This window comes from Muntiacus reevesi, chromosome 20 (genome assembly GCF_963930625.1).
Source record: "Muntiacus reevesi chromosome 20, mMunRee1.1, whole genome shotgun sequence".
In the NCBI taxonomy this organism is placed as follows: domain Eukaryota; kingdom Metazoa; phylum Chordata; class Mammalia; order Artiodactyla; family Cervidae; genus Muntiacus; species Muntiacus reevesi.
This window is the reverse complement of record NC_089268.1, coordinates 12027750-12042365: the sequence shown is the minus strand read 5'-3', so window position 1 is coordinate 12042365 and position 14616 is coordinate 12027750. Positions and strand designations below refer to the sequence as shown.

Below are 14616 nucleotides of genomic sequence, written 5' to 3'. Positions count from 1 at the left end.
GTCAATACTTAGGAGATTAGTAAACACAGTGCAAAATAAAAACCTACTTAGTAGCTAAAAGCACTTGCATCAAGAAAGTCAAAGCTGCAAACTTCAGAAGAAATCACCATTGGTTCTCCAAGAGCTGGCAAATCCATTGAAATACAGGTCAGTCTTCCAATAATACCAGCTACTGTAAGGCCACTATAATTTGTCCAGGCAGTTAAGGCCAGAAGGAACTTCAAGTAACTATATAAGCAGAGCAAAGCAAAACTTACCACATTATGACATATTAGTTATTTCCACAGCAAGCCATTCTTCTTACCACGTTTAACCCCTTTTTTCCCTAGATAGCAGATATTTTTACTGGTAGTTAAAAATGTGTTATAAAATTGTAATAAAAATAAATAAAATTGTAATAATCACAATGTCAAAATTTTAATTATAAATCTCCTGATTCTTCCTTAAACAACTTAGGCCTAAGGTTACTCTTTAGGTCCTCTGTAACAAAAGTAAGAGGTAGCCAGAATGAGTAGGTGAGGGAAAAAACCTAAGGGTAATGGGTTATTTGGAAGAAAGTAACAGAGAGATAATCTACTCACTTCTAAGTGTTCCAGGCAACTCCCAGGAGATTTCTGTAGACCAGAGAGTTGAAGATACTGAGAAGCAGGCTAAGTCCCATTCTAGTCCATCCTGTCTGTCACCAGAAGAATTTCCACAGGTCAGTGTTCCACCTTTGCCTCATGGATTTTTTTAAAACTGCTGCTCTTAAGCAGCCGTAGTCTCAGGTTCTACAAATGGTCCTTTTAATTTATCTAATTTGATACCACTTATGAGCAGCACTTTTAAAAAAATCCATGAGGCAAAGGTGGAACACTGGCCTGTGGAAATTCTTCTGGTGACAGACAGGATGGACTAGAATGGGACTTAGCCTACTTCCTTCTCTTCTCAGTCATCAAATAGTCATTTTCACTGTCATACAAGGAAGATTTCTTAAGGTGCTTTAGGTTTGTGGAGAAACCTGAGAATTCCAGCCTTTCAAATGGGGGAATATCATCTCAAGTTAGAGAAGAAAAGGCAAGAAGTAACCTAACATTTTTCTTCTTCAACATTAGGATACTTGCTTTTAGTGTCTGAAGGAAAACGGTTGTTGTTGTTTTTAATGAGAAGCTATTTGAAACCAACGTCTGAAAGAGAGGGGTAGATGTGACAGGAAGGGATATACCAGAAGTTTTGGCTCTGCTAGCAATATTTTATCTTGTAATCTGGGCTACATATACACAGGTGTTCATTTATAATTCCTAGTCTTTTTGTATGTCTGAAGTAGTTCATAACATGTTTGAAAAAAAACCAAAAGAAGAAATAAATGAACTAGAATTAAGGAGCAAGTTTAATACAGAGAAAATTCATTATGGAGTAGGGCAGCAAGCTGATGGCAAAAACCCCATTATCTTAGTTAATGTCTTAAGAGTACCATTTCTATAAAAATGAAAGAAAGAAAGAAAAGTTTTACATACGAAGGAAATTCTTTGATTACCTAGAAAAGGAAAACAACAGTGAGCCAAGGCTGAGACTTTTGGAAGGGAAAACAGTATTTGACAGGTTATAGGGCTATGAAACTCTAATCTTTTCCTTAGGCTGCAGACTGCTAAACATTAGTACTAACATTTCCTAACTGGCTTACTCTTTTCAGAGCCAGTGGCTTTTGAAATAAGTTAGCACTATACCTGAAGAACACATTCTGTGTCCTCACTCTCTTCTAATATAAAGTTCTCTCAGGTGTGTTCACTCGATATATATATATATACACCTAGTCAACTAGACTAATGAGGAAGGGCTCCATTCTTAAATATAATTAGCTTTAATACAAAAATTATTGTATCTTATCTCTTTAGGGAAATGCTAAGGATTATTAACAACTAGTAACAAAGGAATCTTGGGAATTCCCTAGAGTCCAGTGGTTAGGACTTGCACTTTCACTGCTGGGGCCTGGGTTTGATCCCCTATAGTTGGGGAACTAAGATCCTGCAAGCCATGTGACCCAAAAAGAAAATTCTATCAAGACTAATCACAGAGGAAAAAAAGAGAGAGGAAAAAAAGCAGAATGGGAAGATGACTTGTAAAGATCTAAAACTGCATAAAATATCAATACTCACAGGTGATTAAATTTAAATGTAATCTAAATAAAATCTAATAAAACTTAAAATTCAGATCAACACTCATAAAACTATGAATAGAACTCCTTGCCATGATAAAGAGTATTTATGAAAAATGCAGAGCTAAAATTATATTCAGTGGTGAAAGACTGAAGGATAAGAACAGGATAAAGCTGCCCACTTTCACTACCGCTATTCAACCCTGTGCTGGAAGTTCTAACTAGAGAAATTATATAAGAGAAAAAAAAATAAAAGCATCTAAATTGGAAACGAAGAAGTAAACTCTCTATTTGCAGATGACTTGATCTTACATGTAGAAAAACCAAAGAATCCACAAGAAAGCTATCAGAGTTTTCAGCTTTCAACTGTGCAAAGTTGCAGGGTACATGATCAACAACTAAAAATCAGTTGTGTTTTTATACACCAACAATGAACAAATCAAAAAGAAAATTAAGAAAGCAATTCCATTTAAAATAGCATCTTACAGATGCTAGGAAAATACCTAGAATAAATTTAATTAAGGAGGTAAAAAACTTGTCCACTGAAAATTATAAAACATCACTGAAAGAAATATGCCACAGAGCAACCAAGTCCACGTGCCACAACTATTAAGCTTGTGCTCTACTGCCTGGGAGCCCCAACTACAAAACCATGTGCAGTAACTACTGAAGCCTGTATGCCCCAGAGCCCAGGCTCTGCAAGGAGAAGCCCCCCACACACGAGAGTAGCCCCCACTTTTAGCAACTAGAGAAAAGCCAGTGTAGCAACAAAGACCTAGCACAGTCAAAAATAATAAATAAATATAATTCAGCCTTCTTTGCAGACATGTTTAAAGCCTACCCTCAAATTCATATAAAATTATAAGGGAGCCAAAGTGCCCCCCCCCAAAAAACAATCTTGAAAATGAGAACAAAGTTGAAGGACTGAGTGACTGACTGACTATAAAGCTACCATAATCAAAGCAGTGTGGTACTGCTAAAAGGGTAGATACATGGACCAATGGAATAGAACTGATCTTTGACAAGGGTGCCAAACCTATTCAATGGAAGAAAAAAATAATTTTCAAAAAACGGTCCTGGGACAACTGAATGTCCATATGCAAAAGTATAAAGCTGGACCCCAACCTCACATCACATACAAAAATTAACTCAAAATGAATTAGAAACCTAAGTATAGGAGATACACAGATAAAATTCTTAGTAGAAAATGCAGTAAATCTTCACAACCTTGAATTTGGTAATACACTCTTAGAAATGACACCAAAAACATGAACACAAAAGAAAAAATATGTTGGAACTTCATAAAAAAAACTTTCGTACATCAAACGATATTATTTAAAAAAATGAATAGGCAGCCCACAAAATGGGAGAAAATATTTGCATATCACATATCTGGTGAAGGCTTAATATACAGAATATATAAAAAACTCCTAAAACTCAACAACAAAAAGACAACCCAATTAAAAGGTGGGTAAAGGTCTCAAACAAATATTTTTCCAAAGACATACCAACAGTAAACAAAGGAAAAGATACTCAACATCATTAGTCATTAAGGAAATGCAAATTAAAACCACAAAGAGATTCCACTTGGTATCTCTAGGATGGCTATAATTTTAAAAAGCGGGATGGAAGGAAGAAACAACTGTTGGTGAGGATGTGGAGAAATTGCCCATACATCACTGGTGGGCATGTAAAACGGTGAAACTGCTGTGAGGAACAATGACTGCTCTGCTCCTCAAAAAGTTACACACAGAGTAACCTCATGACCCAACAATTCCACTCCTAGATATACAGCCAACAGAAGGGAAAGGAGGAACTCAGAGAGGTACCTGTATGTTAGTGTTCACTGTAGCACTATTCACAACAGCCAAAAGGTGGAAACTACCAAGTGTCTATAAACATATGAATGGATAAATAAAATACGGTATAGCCACACAATGGAATAGTATTCAGTCATAAAAAAGAATGAAGTTCTGATCCATGCTACAATATGGATCAGCCCTGAAAACATGCTAAGTGAAATAATTCAGACACAAAAACACAAATATTGTGTGAGCCCACTTAATATTAAATATTTAGAATAAACAAATTCATAGAGACAGAAAGTAGAAGAGAGGTAATGAGAGGTTGTAAGAGGGACTAGGAAGTTTTTGTTTAATGGGTACAGCTTCTGTTTGGGGTGATGAAAATGTTTTGGACATAGACAGTGGTGGTAGATGCACAATTTTATGAATGTAATTAGTGCCACTGGATTGTATACTTTAAAAGGATTAAGATGGTAAATTTCATGTTGTTTATTTTACCACAATAAAAAAATAAAGTGGCAAATTATATGTGAAAACACTTGACTGCAAAAATATTTTTAATTCAGCTTCTAAGTTCCACTGGCCACATTTTAAGTGTTCTATAGCCACATGTGGCTGGTAGCTACCCACCACCGTATTGAACAGTACATATATAAACCACTTGTAAGACCACAGAAAGTTCTATTAGATAGTTCTTATCTAGAAGCTAAAACCACCAGTTCCAAATGCAAGATGAATAATAAATGAGGAAAACAGGGAGCAAACTGTGCACTCAAGTAAAGAGCACACTCTAGAGGATGCCTTGGCATTCAGCTGCATTTTAAAATCATAAATAAGCAGTAGCTGTGTGCCTTTCTGAGCAACAGAAGAATGTGTGGGGCCAGCACATTCTGCAAAGGTTTTAAGAAAATGAGTTTTAGAAATCAGGAGAACAGGCATCAAAGAGAATATTGGAAAGAAATGGAGACCTGAGGCAGATAGATTTGTATCTATCTTTTCTGGGTTCTTATAACTTCCTCATCTATAAAAACAGGGGGCCCAACTAGATTTTTTTAGCATCTTTTAGATCCCCAAGTCGATAATTCTAGATTCTTAACTTTATCTCATTGGTACCTAAAAAAATAAGGAAGAACTACTACGTAACTTTCAGTCTGAAAGATTACAACTAAAATTCAACTTGGTTAAACTCTAGTTGTACTCAACACTGGATGCACACTAGAATCAACTGGGGACTTGAAAAAGCAACAGAAAACACTTTCCTCCCCCCTTGTCAGGCAATCAAAGCTACATCCACATAGACAGCAACTGACAAGAAGGGAGTTATGTATATTATAAATACAAATCTTCCAAATTTGAGTTTCCTGATCTAGGAGAACATCTGCCTGAAAAGGAGCCAAGTAGAAAAGAAACAGTGTATTATTAAAATAAAAATTTTGAAAAGAACTCTCATGTATTAAAAAGAGAATCTCCTAGTAAAAAGCTTAAATGGTAGGTTTTCTACCTAAAGCTCATAGAGGGAAAAGAAGTATGCATAAAAAGGAACACTTCTTACAGAGGCTGAAAGTTAGCATTTTAAAAGGGTCAATCCATCAGTAGGCACTTGGTACTGAGACAGAACCAAAGGCACACACAACTGCTTTGAAACCTTTATACCAGTAGCCCGTCGAGGGGATCCATCCTTTACTATCTATTAAAAAATTTAAATAAAACAAAAAAACATAGCCTTTAATGATTTATAAGTAGACAATAAAGTGGGAAAATGAAGGGAGAAAATCTTCCTAAAGATCACTGATGAGGATGATGGCTAACATCTACTGGCAGGCCCTGTTCTGAGTCCCTTTCAGATCATCTCACTGAATTCTCACATGAGGTATGTACTATTATCAGTATTTTACAGTTAGGGAAACCAAGAGACTGAGGTTAGACAACCTGCTCAAAGTCAGGGCCGGAAGTAAAAGGGCTAAGTAACACCAACCCTGGAAGTCTGCTTCCAGAACACGTGCTCTAAACTGGCATGCTTTACACTCCCTGTCTCTCCACCACTTTGTGTCTCTATGTAGGTACGAGCGTCTGCGACTGACTGTAGATAGAGATACAGGAATAAAGCAAAGGAAGGGGCAGGAGGAACAGAGGACATCAGAGCAGAATGAGCAGGAAGACAGAGTAAAGAATGGGACACAGAGGAAAATGAAAATCATAAAATGTCCCTGATTCTCTTAGCTTAGACTATAATGTGCATGTCAAATTTCTAAGAAACAGGTATAAGGCAAATGAAACAAAGGACAAAGGGGAAACATTAGGTATTAAAATTAGAATCCGGGGATGAGAAGGAATAAGGTGAGCCATATAGGGAAATTATACTCTATCAATCCAGTAATATTTAGAGGGAAATGCACAGCTGAGGAAAGAGGCTTTTCAGTTCATTAGCAAAGTACATTCTAGCAGAAGATAGTGAGAATATGTGGATTGATGAAATGAACATCACAGTCACCCCAGAAGTATTATATCAACTGTAAGCCGGTAACTGACACTCTGGTTTATAAACTCAGTCTGTTTGCTTAGGTGAGATGCTAAAACAGCTTTTAGATCTCTAATTGTGATAGAACACAGGAAACGGCAGCATCTCTAAATGCTCAATCAAACTGGTGGAGAGCAAGTCAAATGAATTTTACAAAAATCTTCAGATCTAATTCTAGATATAAATTTAAAAATTCTTTCTTGCCTAAACATCTTCCCCAAGTGGAACTGATGAGGGTTACGACAAATCACATTTTGATGATATTATCAGTAAAATGTGAAGTGGGCATGCAGCAGATAGAAAAGAGACTAAAATAAAGGGGTCATGATAAACTATGAACTAGACAATAAATCTGCAACTGAATTAAAGTTTGGTTTCAATCTGGGATAAAAACAAAGTCATGCTGAGGGGAGACAAAGGTACACGACAGGGTGACCTTATCTTCTTGTTTTTGTTTGTTTTTAAGCAACAAATATAACAAGTCAGCAAGTACATCATTACAAGGACCAAATACCGCCTTTTTAATATGTAAACCAAACATAAAAGCAAGATATGCCTGATTTATAAATGGTTATCTTGTGCTCACTGAGTGTTGGTACAAACAGACTTAACAAGTCATTGAGGTCTAGAACTTCTCACCAACACACTCAGTCACAGAATGGCTGTGGGAAGATTAATAAGGAATCTGCTGCAAAAAAGATGACATATGAAAGATTTTAAAGGTTTTCCAGATTATGAGGAATTTTTCCAAATCATAAAAGTAAACTGAAGCCTCTTTCTTGGCACGGCAAGATACTCCGCAGGAGGGCAGATCTCACAATGGACGACAGAAACAAGTAACTGAAAGTCCTTCCCAGAGGCAAAAGCGATACACTTCCACAGACACTACAATACAGACAATAAACAAGAACCCAAAACTTTTTAAAGGATACGGTCTGTACCAGGAAACAACGTTCTTCCAGTCAACAGCTCGGCCATTATGCATCCCACTGACCAAATATCAACTGGCAAAATTAAAGAGAAATAAAAGTATATACAAAGTCACTCTTACCAAACTTGGCTACAAATGGAACTACAGCTAGGGCTGAAATACTCTAATTAATATTTAAGGTATCTGAAGTTCAACAGTCATACTCAACATTTTTACAGAAATAAATAAGCTAAAACCTTCACCACAATTAAAGGCCTTCACAGGTGGGCTAAGTCAAAACACAGTTACGGCAAGAGAAATAAGCCGTTCACAAAGGGGCAGAGATTTCTTGCTGGTAGAAATGGTGGATTCTCCCAAGTAATATTGAGAGTTAATATTATGAACCCGATGTCTTCAGGTAGAATATGAATATGAAAGAACATGTTCAAAATATGTAAAAAGTCAATTAAATCAAAGAGTCTAAAAAACCCTACTTTCTCTGAGCAACTGAAATATCCTCTTTTTGTAGACTTAAATGTTTCCTGAGGGAAGAAAAAGAATGTTTCCTTCTACTCCCCCATCTCCACTTCTGGGAACCCCAAATATACCTAACATGTATTAATAAGGCCCTAAGTAAGCAGTTCAAGGAGTACCTGTCTGGTTGTAATGCATCCAGTTCAGCATGATCTCAGGAGCCCTGTACCACCTGGTGGCCACATAGCCTGTCATTTCATCATCTGTATGTCGAGCCAGTCCGAAATCCAAGATCTAAGGGAGAGGACAGAAGCAGGCACTGAACAGTCCAACTCTCAAGGCTTGTAAAGCGGGAGGGAAAAAACTGTAGTGCAAATTAAAAAGCAAGAACAACAAAGCATTTGCATAACATATTTCCTGGCCCATGCTTAGAATGCATGGGGAACACAGCAAGAACTTTAAAAAAAAAATGAAATTACAAAAAAACAAAGCAAAAATGCCCTGCTTTTGCATTTACCCAAGAGCAATGAAAATATGTGTTCCACACAAACATGAATATTCATAGCAGCTTTACATAGCTCTGAACCGAAACTGAAGCACTTGTGTCTATCAGTTGTTTTGTTTACTTGTCAAGTTGTTTCTGACTTTTGCAATCCCATGGACTGCAGCCTGCCAGGCTCCTCAGTCCATGGTGTTTCCCAGATAAGGATACTGGAGAGGGTTGTCATTTCCTTCTCCAGGGGATCTTCCAACCCAGACCCAGGAATTGAACGCGTGTCTCCTGCACTGATAGGTGGGTTATTTATGGCTGAGTCACCAAGGAAGCCCTGTCTATAAATAGGTGATAGATAAACAAATTGTAGTATAGTCATAAAATGGATCTACTTGGCAACAAAAAGGAATAAACTACTGATACACACCATACAGATGGATCTCAATAATATTACACTAAGCAAAAGTCAGACACACACTGAAAAATACTGTATGATTCCACTCGTATAAAACTCCAGAGAAGACAAGTCTACTCTACAGTGTCAGAAAGCAGATCAGTGGTTGTCGGAAGTAGGGGTCGAGGGGTGGGACTAGCTAGGAAGGGGCACAGGGAACTTTCTGGAGTGATGGACATGTTCTTTATCATAATTGTGTTGGTGGTTACAGAGCTATATAAATTTGTCATATGCACACTTAAAATGATACATTTTATTGTAAATTTTGTTTCTAAAAAATTGAGTAAAATGAGAAATGAAACAAAGAAAAAAAATTCCAGAGCTGCTTGCTCTTTATAGATTATCTCTTATTTGAATTATTTTGAAAGAGTGGGTTTCTGCCTTTTTTTCTCTTAGAAACTTATATAATCCCATAAGTACCTCAAAAGGACTGCTTTCTAGATATTCATACTAGAATTCTCCTTTGTTATCACTAGTATATTAAATTTCTAATTTAACTTCATTTTAGAATGAAAACAAGATACCTGATACTACCTTCAATATCACTCAAACTAAAGCTTACTAAATTTCCAGTTTAAATTTCAAAGTATAATGATATTCCTAAGGACAATACAATATGAATTTCCAGATAAAAAGTCATGGCTTTATAAACTCATTCCCTTTATAAATTTGCCTGGTTAGTCAAACATATAATTACAAAGTGAAACAAACAATTACTAATGTCACTTCATCCTACCTTCAGCTCACAGTCTTCATTCACAGCTAAATTACTAGGTTTTAGGTCCTAGGAAGCAAGAGAGGACAGGATCAACTTCATGATGCTTGGTAAATTCTCTCGCTAAAGGTAATGATGAAGAGCTAAACAGAAAAGACTTGATCCAGCTATAAACAATTTCCATTCTAGAGTCACTACCTAGTTCTAATTAGCCTTAAGTAGGTAAACAAAACAAAACAAAAAACCTATACATCCTCATTCTTTAATTAGTTTAAACCTAGAGTAAAGTTGCAATCAGTCAATATTTCAATGGCTAAAATGCTTAGACTAGGATCTTGCTAACCTCCCCACCCACCATCCCAATTATGTAATCAAAATACAATACCTACCCTGTGAATTATGTCGGCTGAATGTATATACTGTGAAAAAGCACACACACATACAAAAAATAATCAGTGAAAGAAAAAGTTATCTCCAATCTCCTATCATGTTATATGACATGTCTGAAGTGCATTTTTACTTTTTTATGATTCAATAAGAAATGTTAGGATTAAGCAGGATTAGAAATCAGAACACGTAATTATCAGTAGTCTATAATCTTATCGTAACTATGATTTCTATACCATTAACTTTATTCACAGAGCTGGAGTATGAGTGAAATAGAGCTTTCAACCTATTTTCTGGTGGGTGCTCTAGAGCATAATAAGGACTCAAAGCTGCTAAATATTAAAGGTGGTTTAATTTTAAAACATTGTGTATCTGCCCTTTCCACAGGGGCAGATAACCCCTTTGAGGATATTTTCCCCCCTTTTAACCCCCAAATTAACCCTTTTGAGGATATTTTCAAAGTTTCAACATGACACTCAACAGATATCAGATTACATCGAGAAATTATTATTATTGTTTAAATGTAATAATGAAGAGTCCTTAACTCTCAGACATGCCTATACAGAAGTATCAAGGGGGTGGAATGTTATGAGGTCTAGACTTGCCTTAAAATAATCCAGGGTTTAGGGGAATACGAAAGGAACAAGATAGCTGTATGTTGGTAATTGTGGTTGCTGAGTAAACACAGGGGTTCATTATACTATGATTGTACTTGTGATTGTCGTATTTGAAATCTTCCATAAGAAAAGCTTTGTTTGTTTTCCTTTAAGCCCTAAACAGGAGGGAGAGAGGGAGAATTCATTTCTCAAAATTATTAGTCTGTACCTTGAGACCTCTGAGAATCTGGTAGATAAGGAACTGAACGTGGTCATCTGTAAGCTTCTGGCATTTCACAATGTTGTTCAGATCTGCCCCCATGAGATGGGTCACCAGGTACCTAAAAATTAATGGAGAGTTAACACAATCATCCAGAACCCTAAGAAAGCTCTGATCTTCATAAGACTATCAGAAGTCCACTCAATAAGTACCAGCTAAAAGTGACAGCTAAAAGCTTAGTAACTATTGATGGGGGGCTCATTTTCAACATCACTATTCTAACTTTACTGCCTGTCGTCTATTTTTCTAAAAATTTTTATACTTGCTCCAACTTGCCATCTTTTCCTCAGTTCTCTAAAGGAATGAGAAGAAAAAAAAAAAAAAAAGCAGGGACTTCCGTGGTGGGGGGCACTTCTCTGGTGGCTCAGTTGATAAAAGAATCTGCCTGCAATGCAGGGACCTGGGTTCGATCCCTGGGTTGGGAAGATCCCCTGGTGCTCAGTTGATAAAAGAATCTGCCTGCAATGCAGGGATCTGGGTTCGATCCCTGGGTTGGGAAGATCCCCTGGAGAAGGGCATGGCAGCAGGGCATGGCAACCTACTCCAGTATTCTTGTCTGGAGAATACCACGGACAGAGGAGCCTGGCAGGCTACTGTCCACAGGGTCACAAAGAGTCAGACACGACTGAATGACTAACACTTTCACACTTTCTGTGGTGGTAGAGTGGATGAAAATCTGCCTGCCAATGCAGGGGACGTGGGTTGGATCCTAGGCCCAGGAAGATCCCACATACTATGGGCAACTAAAGCCTGTGAGCCGTAACTACCGGAGCCTGCGTGCCTAGAGCCTGCGCTCCACAGCAAGGGAAGCCACTACAACGAGAAGCTTGTGTATCACAATGAAGAACAGCACCTGCTCACAAGTAGAGAAAGTCCTAATGTAGCAACAAAGGCCCAGTGCAACCAAAAATAAAAATAACTATTAAAGAAAAAAAGAAAAGATGGAGATTAGAATGACATACGTGTTTCCATCAGTTTTCTTAGAAACAGTATTACTGCATGAGAAATGTACACTGTAACTAAATGCATGGCCATATTTTTAAATCCACTGTTACATTTTCCACCTCATATTGCACGGTCTAAAATAGGAGTATCTTCAAATAAACTTATTTACAAAACAGAAACAGACTCACAGACATGGAAAACAAACTTATGATTACCAAAGGCAGGGGGGGAGGGATAAATTAGGAGTTTGGGGATGAGCAGATACAAACTACTATATATATCTGAATCACTTTGCTGTATACCAGAAACTAACACAACATTGTAAATCAACTATACTTTGGTTAAAAAAAAAAAAGTATCTTAAAGTTTTCAAATTATAACTCTCCTTTTTTAGGAATGACTGGAAAAAGGATGCTGGCCACTGACAATATTCCTGCACTTACTTTTAATGAAATATGTTATCTACAAGTTAAGTCAGGCATTCTAGAACTTATCCTCGCAGGTGCAGCGCTGGGTATTTTTCATCCTGTCCTCACATCACAGGATTAGGGAATGATCCCATTCAAGTCCAACAGGTTTACCAACAGATATTCTCGATGCAATGCCCTACCCACTCATTACTGTATCACACTGCTATGGGAACATAAAAATCACAGTCAGTACTAAACAAGTGGAATTTTTAAAAATTCGGTTGGGTTTTATCTATTAGGAGAATCATTACCCATTCCTGAGGCAGAATATATATCAGCTGAGCTATTAAAAAAGAGGTTGTGGAGAAGGAAATGGCAACCCACTCCAGTATTCTTGCCTGGAAAATCCCATGGACAGAGGAGCCTGGTAGGCTACAGTCTATGGGGTCGCAAAGAGTCGGACAGTTAGTTTCAAGTGTACAACATAGTGATTTGACATTTGTACACATTATGAATTGGTCACCACAATAAGTCTAGTAACCATCTGTTACCAAAGTTATTACTGTATTATTGACTATATTCTCTATGCTATACACTATATCCCTGTGCCTTATTTATTTTATACCTGGAAGTTTGTACCTCTTAATTCCCTTTGTCTATTTCACCCAACCACCTGCTTACCTCTGGTGACCTCTACTGTGTTCTCTCTATTGGTGTTTCTGTTTAGTCTGTTTGATTTTTAAATTCCACATATAAATGAAATCATATAGTATTTGTCTTTCTCTGTCAGACCTATTTCACTTAGCATAATACCCTTAGAGTCCATTCCTGTTGTTTTACATGTCAAGCTTTCATTCATTCCACTGTGTGTATGTGTGTATCACATCACCTTTATCCACTTATCTATTGATGAATACTTAGGTTACTTCCATATGTTGGGTATTGTGAATAATGCTGCAGTGAATGTTGGAGAGCATGTATCTTTTCAAAATAATATTTTTATTTTCTTGGGTAAATACCCAGAAGTGAAATTACTGGATCATATAGCAGTTCTATTTTTAATTTTTTGAGGAACGTCTACATTGTTCCATAGTGGTTGCACCAATTTACATTCTCATAACAGTGCATAAGGGTCCCCTTTTCTCCATATCCTTGCCAACACTTGTCATTTGTTTGTTTGTTTGATAACAGTCATTCTGAAAGGTGTGAGGATAGCTCACTGTGGTTTATATTTGCACTACACTGATGATTAGTGATGTTGAATACCACTTTATGCATCTGTTGGCCATCTCTATGTCTTTCTTGAAAAAGTGTTTGTTCAGGCTTTTTGCTCATTTTAAAATCAGGTTGGGATTTTTGATGCTGAGCTATGTAAGTTTTAAAAATATATACTTTAGATATTAACCCCTTATCAGCTATATCATCTACAAGTATTTCTTCCTATTCAATAAACTGCCTTTATGTTTGTTGATGGTTTCCTTCGTTGTGCAAAACCTTTAAAATTGATGTACTCTTATTTTTGTTTTTCTTGCCCTTGCCTGAGGAGACAGATTCCAAAAAAAAATACTGCTAAGTCTAATTTTAAAGAGTGTACAGCCTATGTTTTCTTCTAGGAGTTTTTTATGGTTTCAGATTTTGAGTTTATATTTTGCATACGGCATTGTAAGTGATCCAGTTTCATTCTTTTGCGTGAAGCTGTCAAGTTTCCCAATGTCATTTATTAAAGACACTATCTTTTACCTATTGTAAAAAAAAAAAAAAAAAAAAAAAGAGGTTGATTTCTCTTCAATTACTATTTTTTTAAAATATATTATTTTTGTTTGTTTGTTTTAGGCCACCACATGGCTTACAGGATCTTAGTTCCCCAGCCAAGGATTGAACCCAGGGCCTTGGTAATGAAAGTGTGGATTCCTAACCACTGGATTGCCAGTGAATTCCATTTTTATTTTTGATAAATTTGGATGAAAAGAAACCAAGCCAGCAATTTAAATATACTATTAATGTCTTATATAGTTATATATGTGTATGACCTGTCTTTACACACACACACACACACACACACACCCCACTATATTTATTACTTTCTTTCCTCAAACAAGAATTAATTTTCTTTTTTCTGTTTCTTAATTTCACTGTTTGCTATTATGGTCAGTTCACAATTTCATAAAGAGCAACAGAACATAGCATAGATGTAACCTTAAGTAAGATTTTAGCACTTCACACACATATATATATTTTAAAGATTTTTCATTATTTATTTATTGTGTTTGTGGCTACACTGGTTCTTTGTTGCTGTGCATGGGCTTTCTCTGGCTGCAGCGAGCGAGGGCTACCCTCTTTGGTTGGGTGCGCAGGCCTCTCACTGTGGTGGCTTCTCTTGCTGCAGAACGTGGCCCTAGAGCACAGAGGCAGTAGTTGTGGTGCACAGGCTTAGCTGCTCCATGGCATGTGGAAGCTTCCGGACCAGGGATCGAACCCATGTCCCCTGCAGTGCA

The 14616-nt window shown here is 36.9% G+C and overlaps 1 protein-coding gene across 2 annotated transcripts in view; it reads right to left on the bottom strand.

Moving 5' to 3' along the window:
* MAPK14 (mitogen-activated protein kinase 14) overlaps positions 1 to 14616 on the bottom strand; it is a 75421-nt gene that overhangs the window by 17264 nt on the left and 43541 nt on the right. For both annotated transcript variants that reach the window (XM_065913172.1, XM_065913173.1), the window contains exons 4-8: positions 10716 to 10827; positions 9893 to 9922; positions 9525 to 9572; positions 8021 to 8135; positions 7390 to 7461 (exon numbers count right to left, since the gene is read on the bottom strand). In XM_065913172.1, coding sequence (XP_065769244.1) covers positions 7390 to 7461; positions 8021 to 8135; positions 9525 to 9572; positions 9893 to 9922; positions 10716 to 10827 — 377 coding nt within the window. The remainder of the gene's footprint in view (positions 1 to 7389; positions 7462 to 8020; positions 8136 to 9524; positions 9573 to 9892; positions 9923 to 10715; positions 10828 to 14616) is intronic.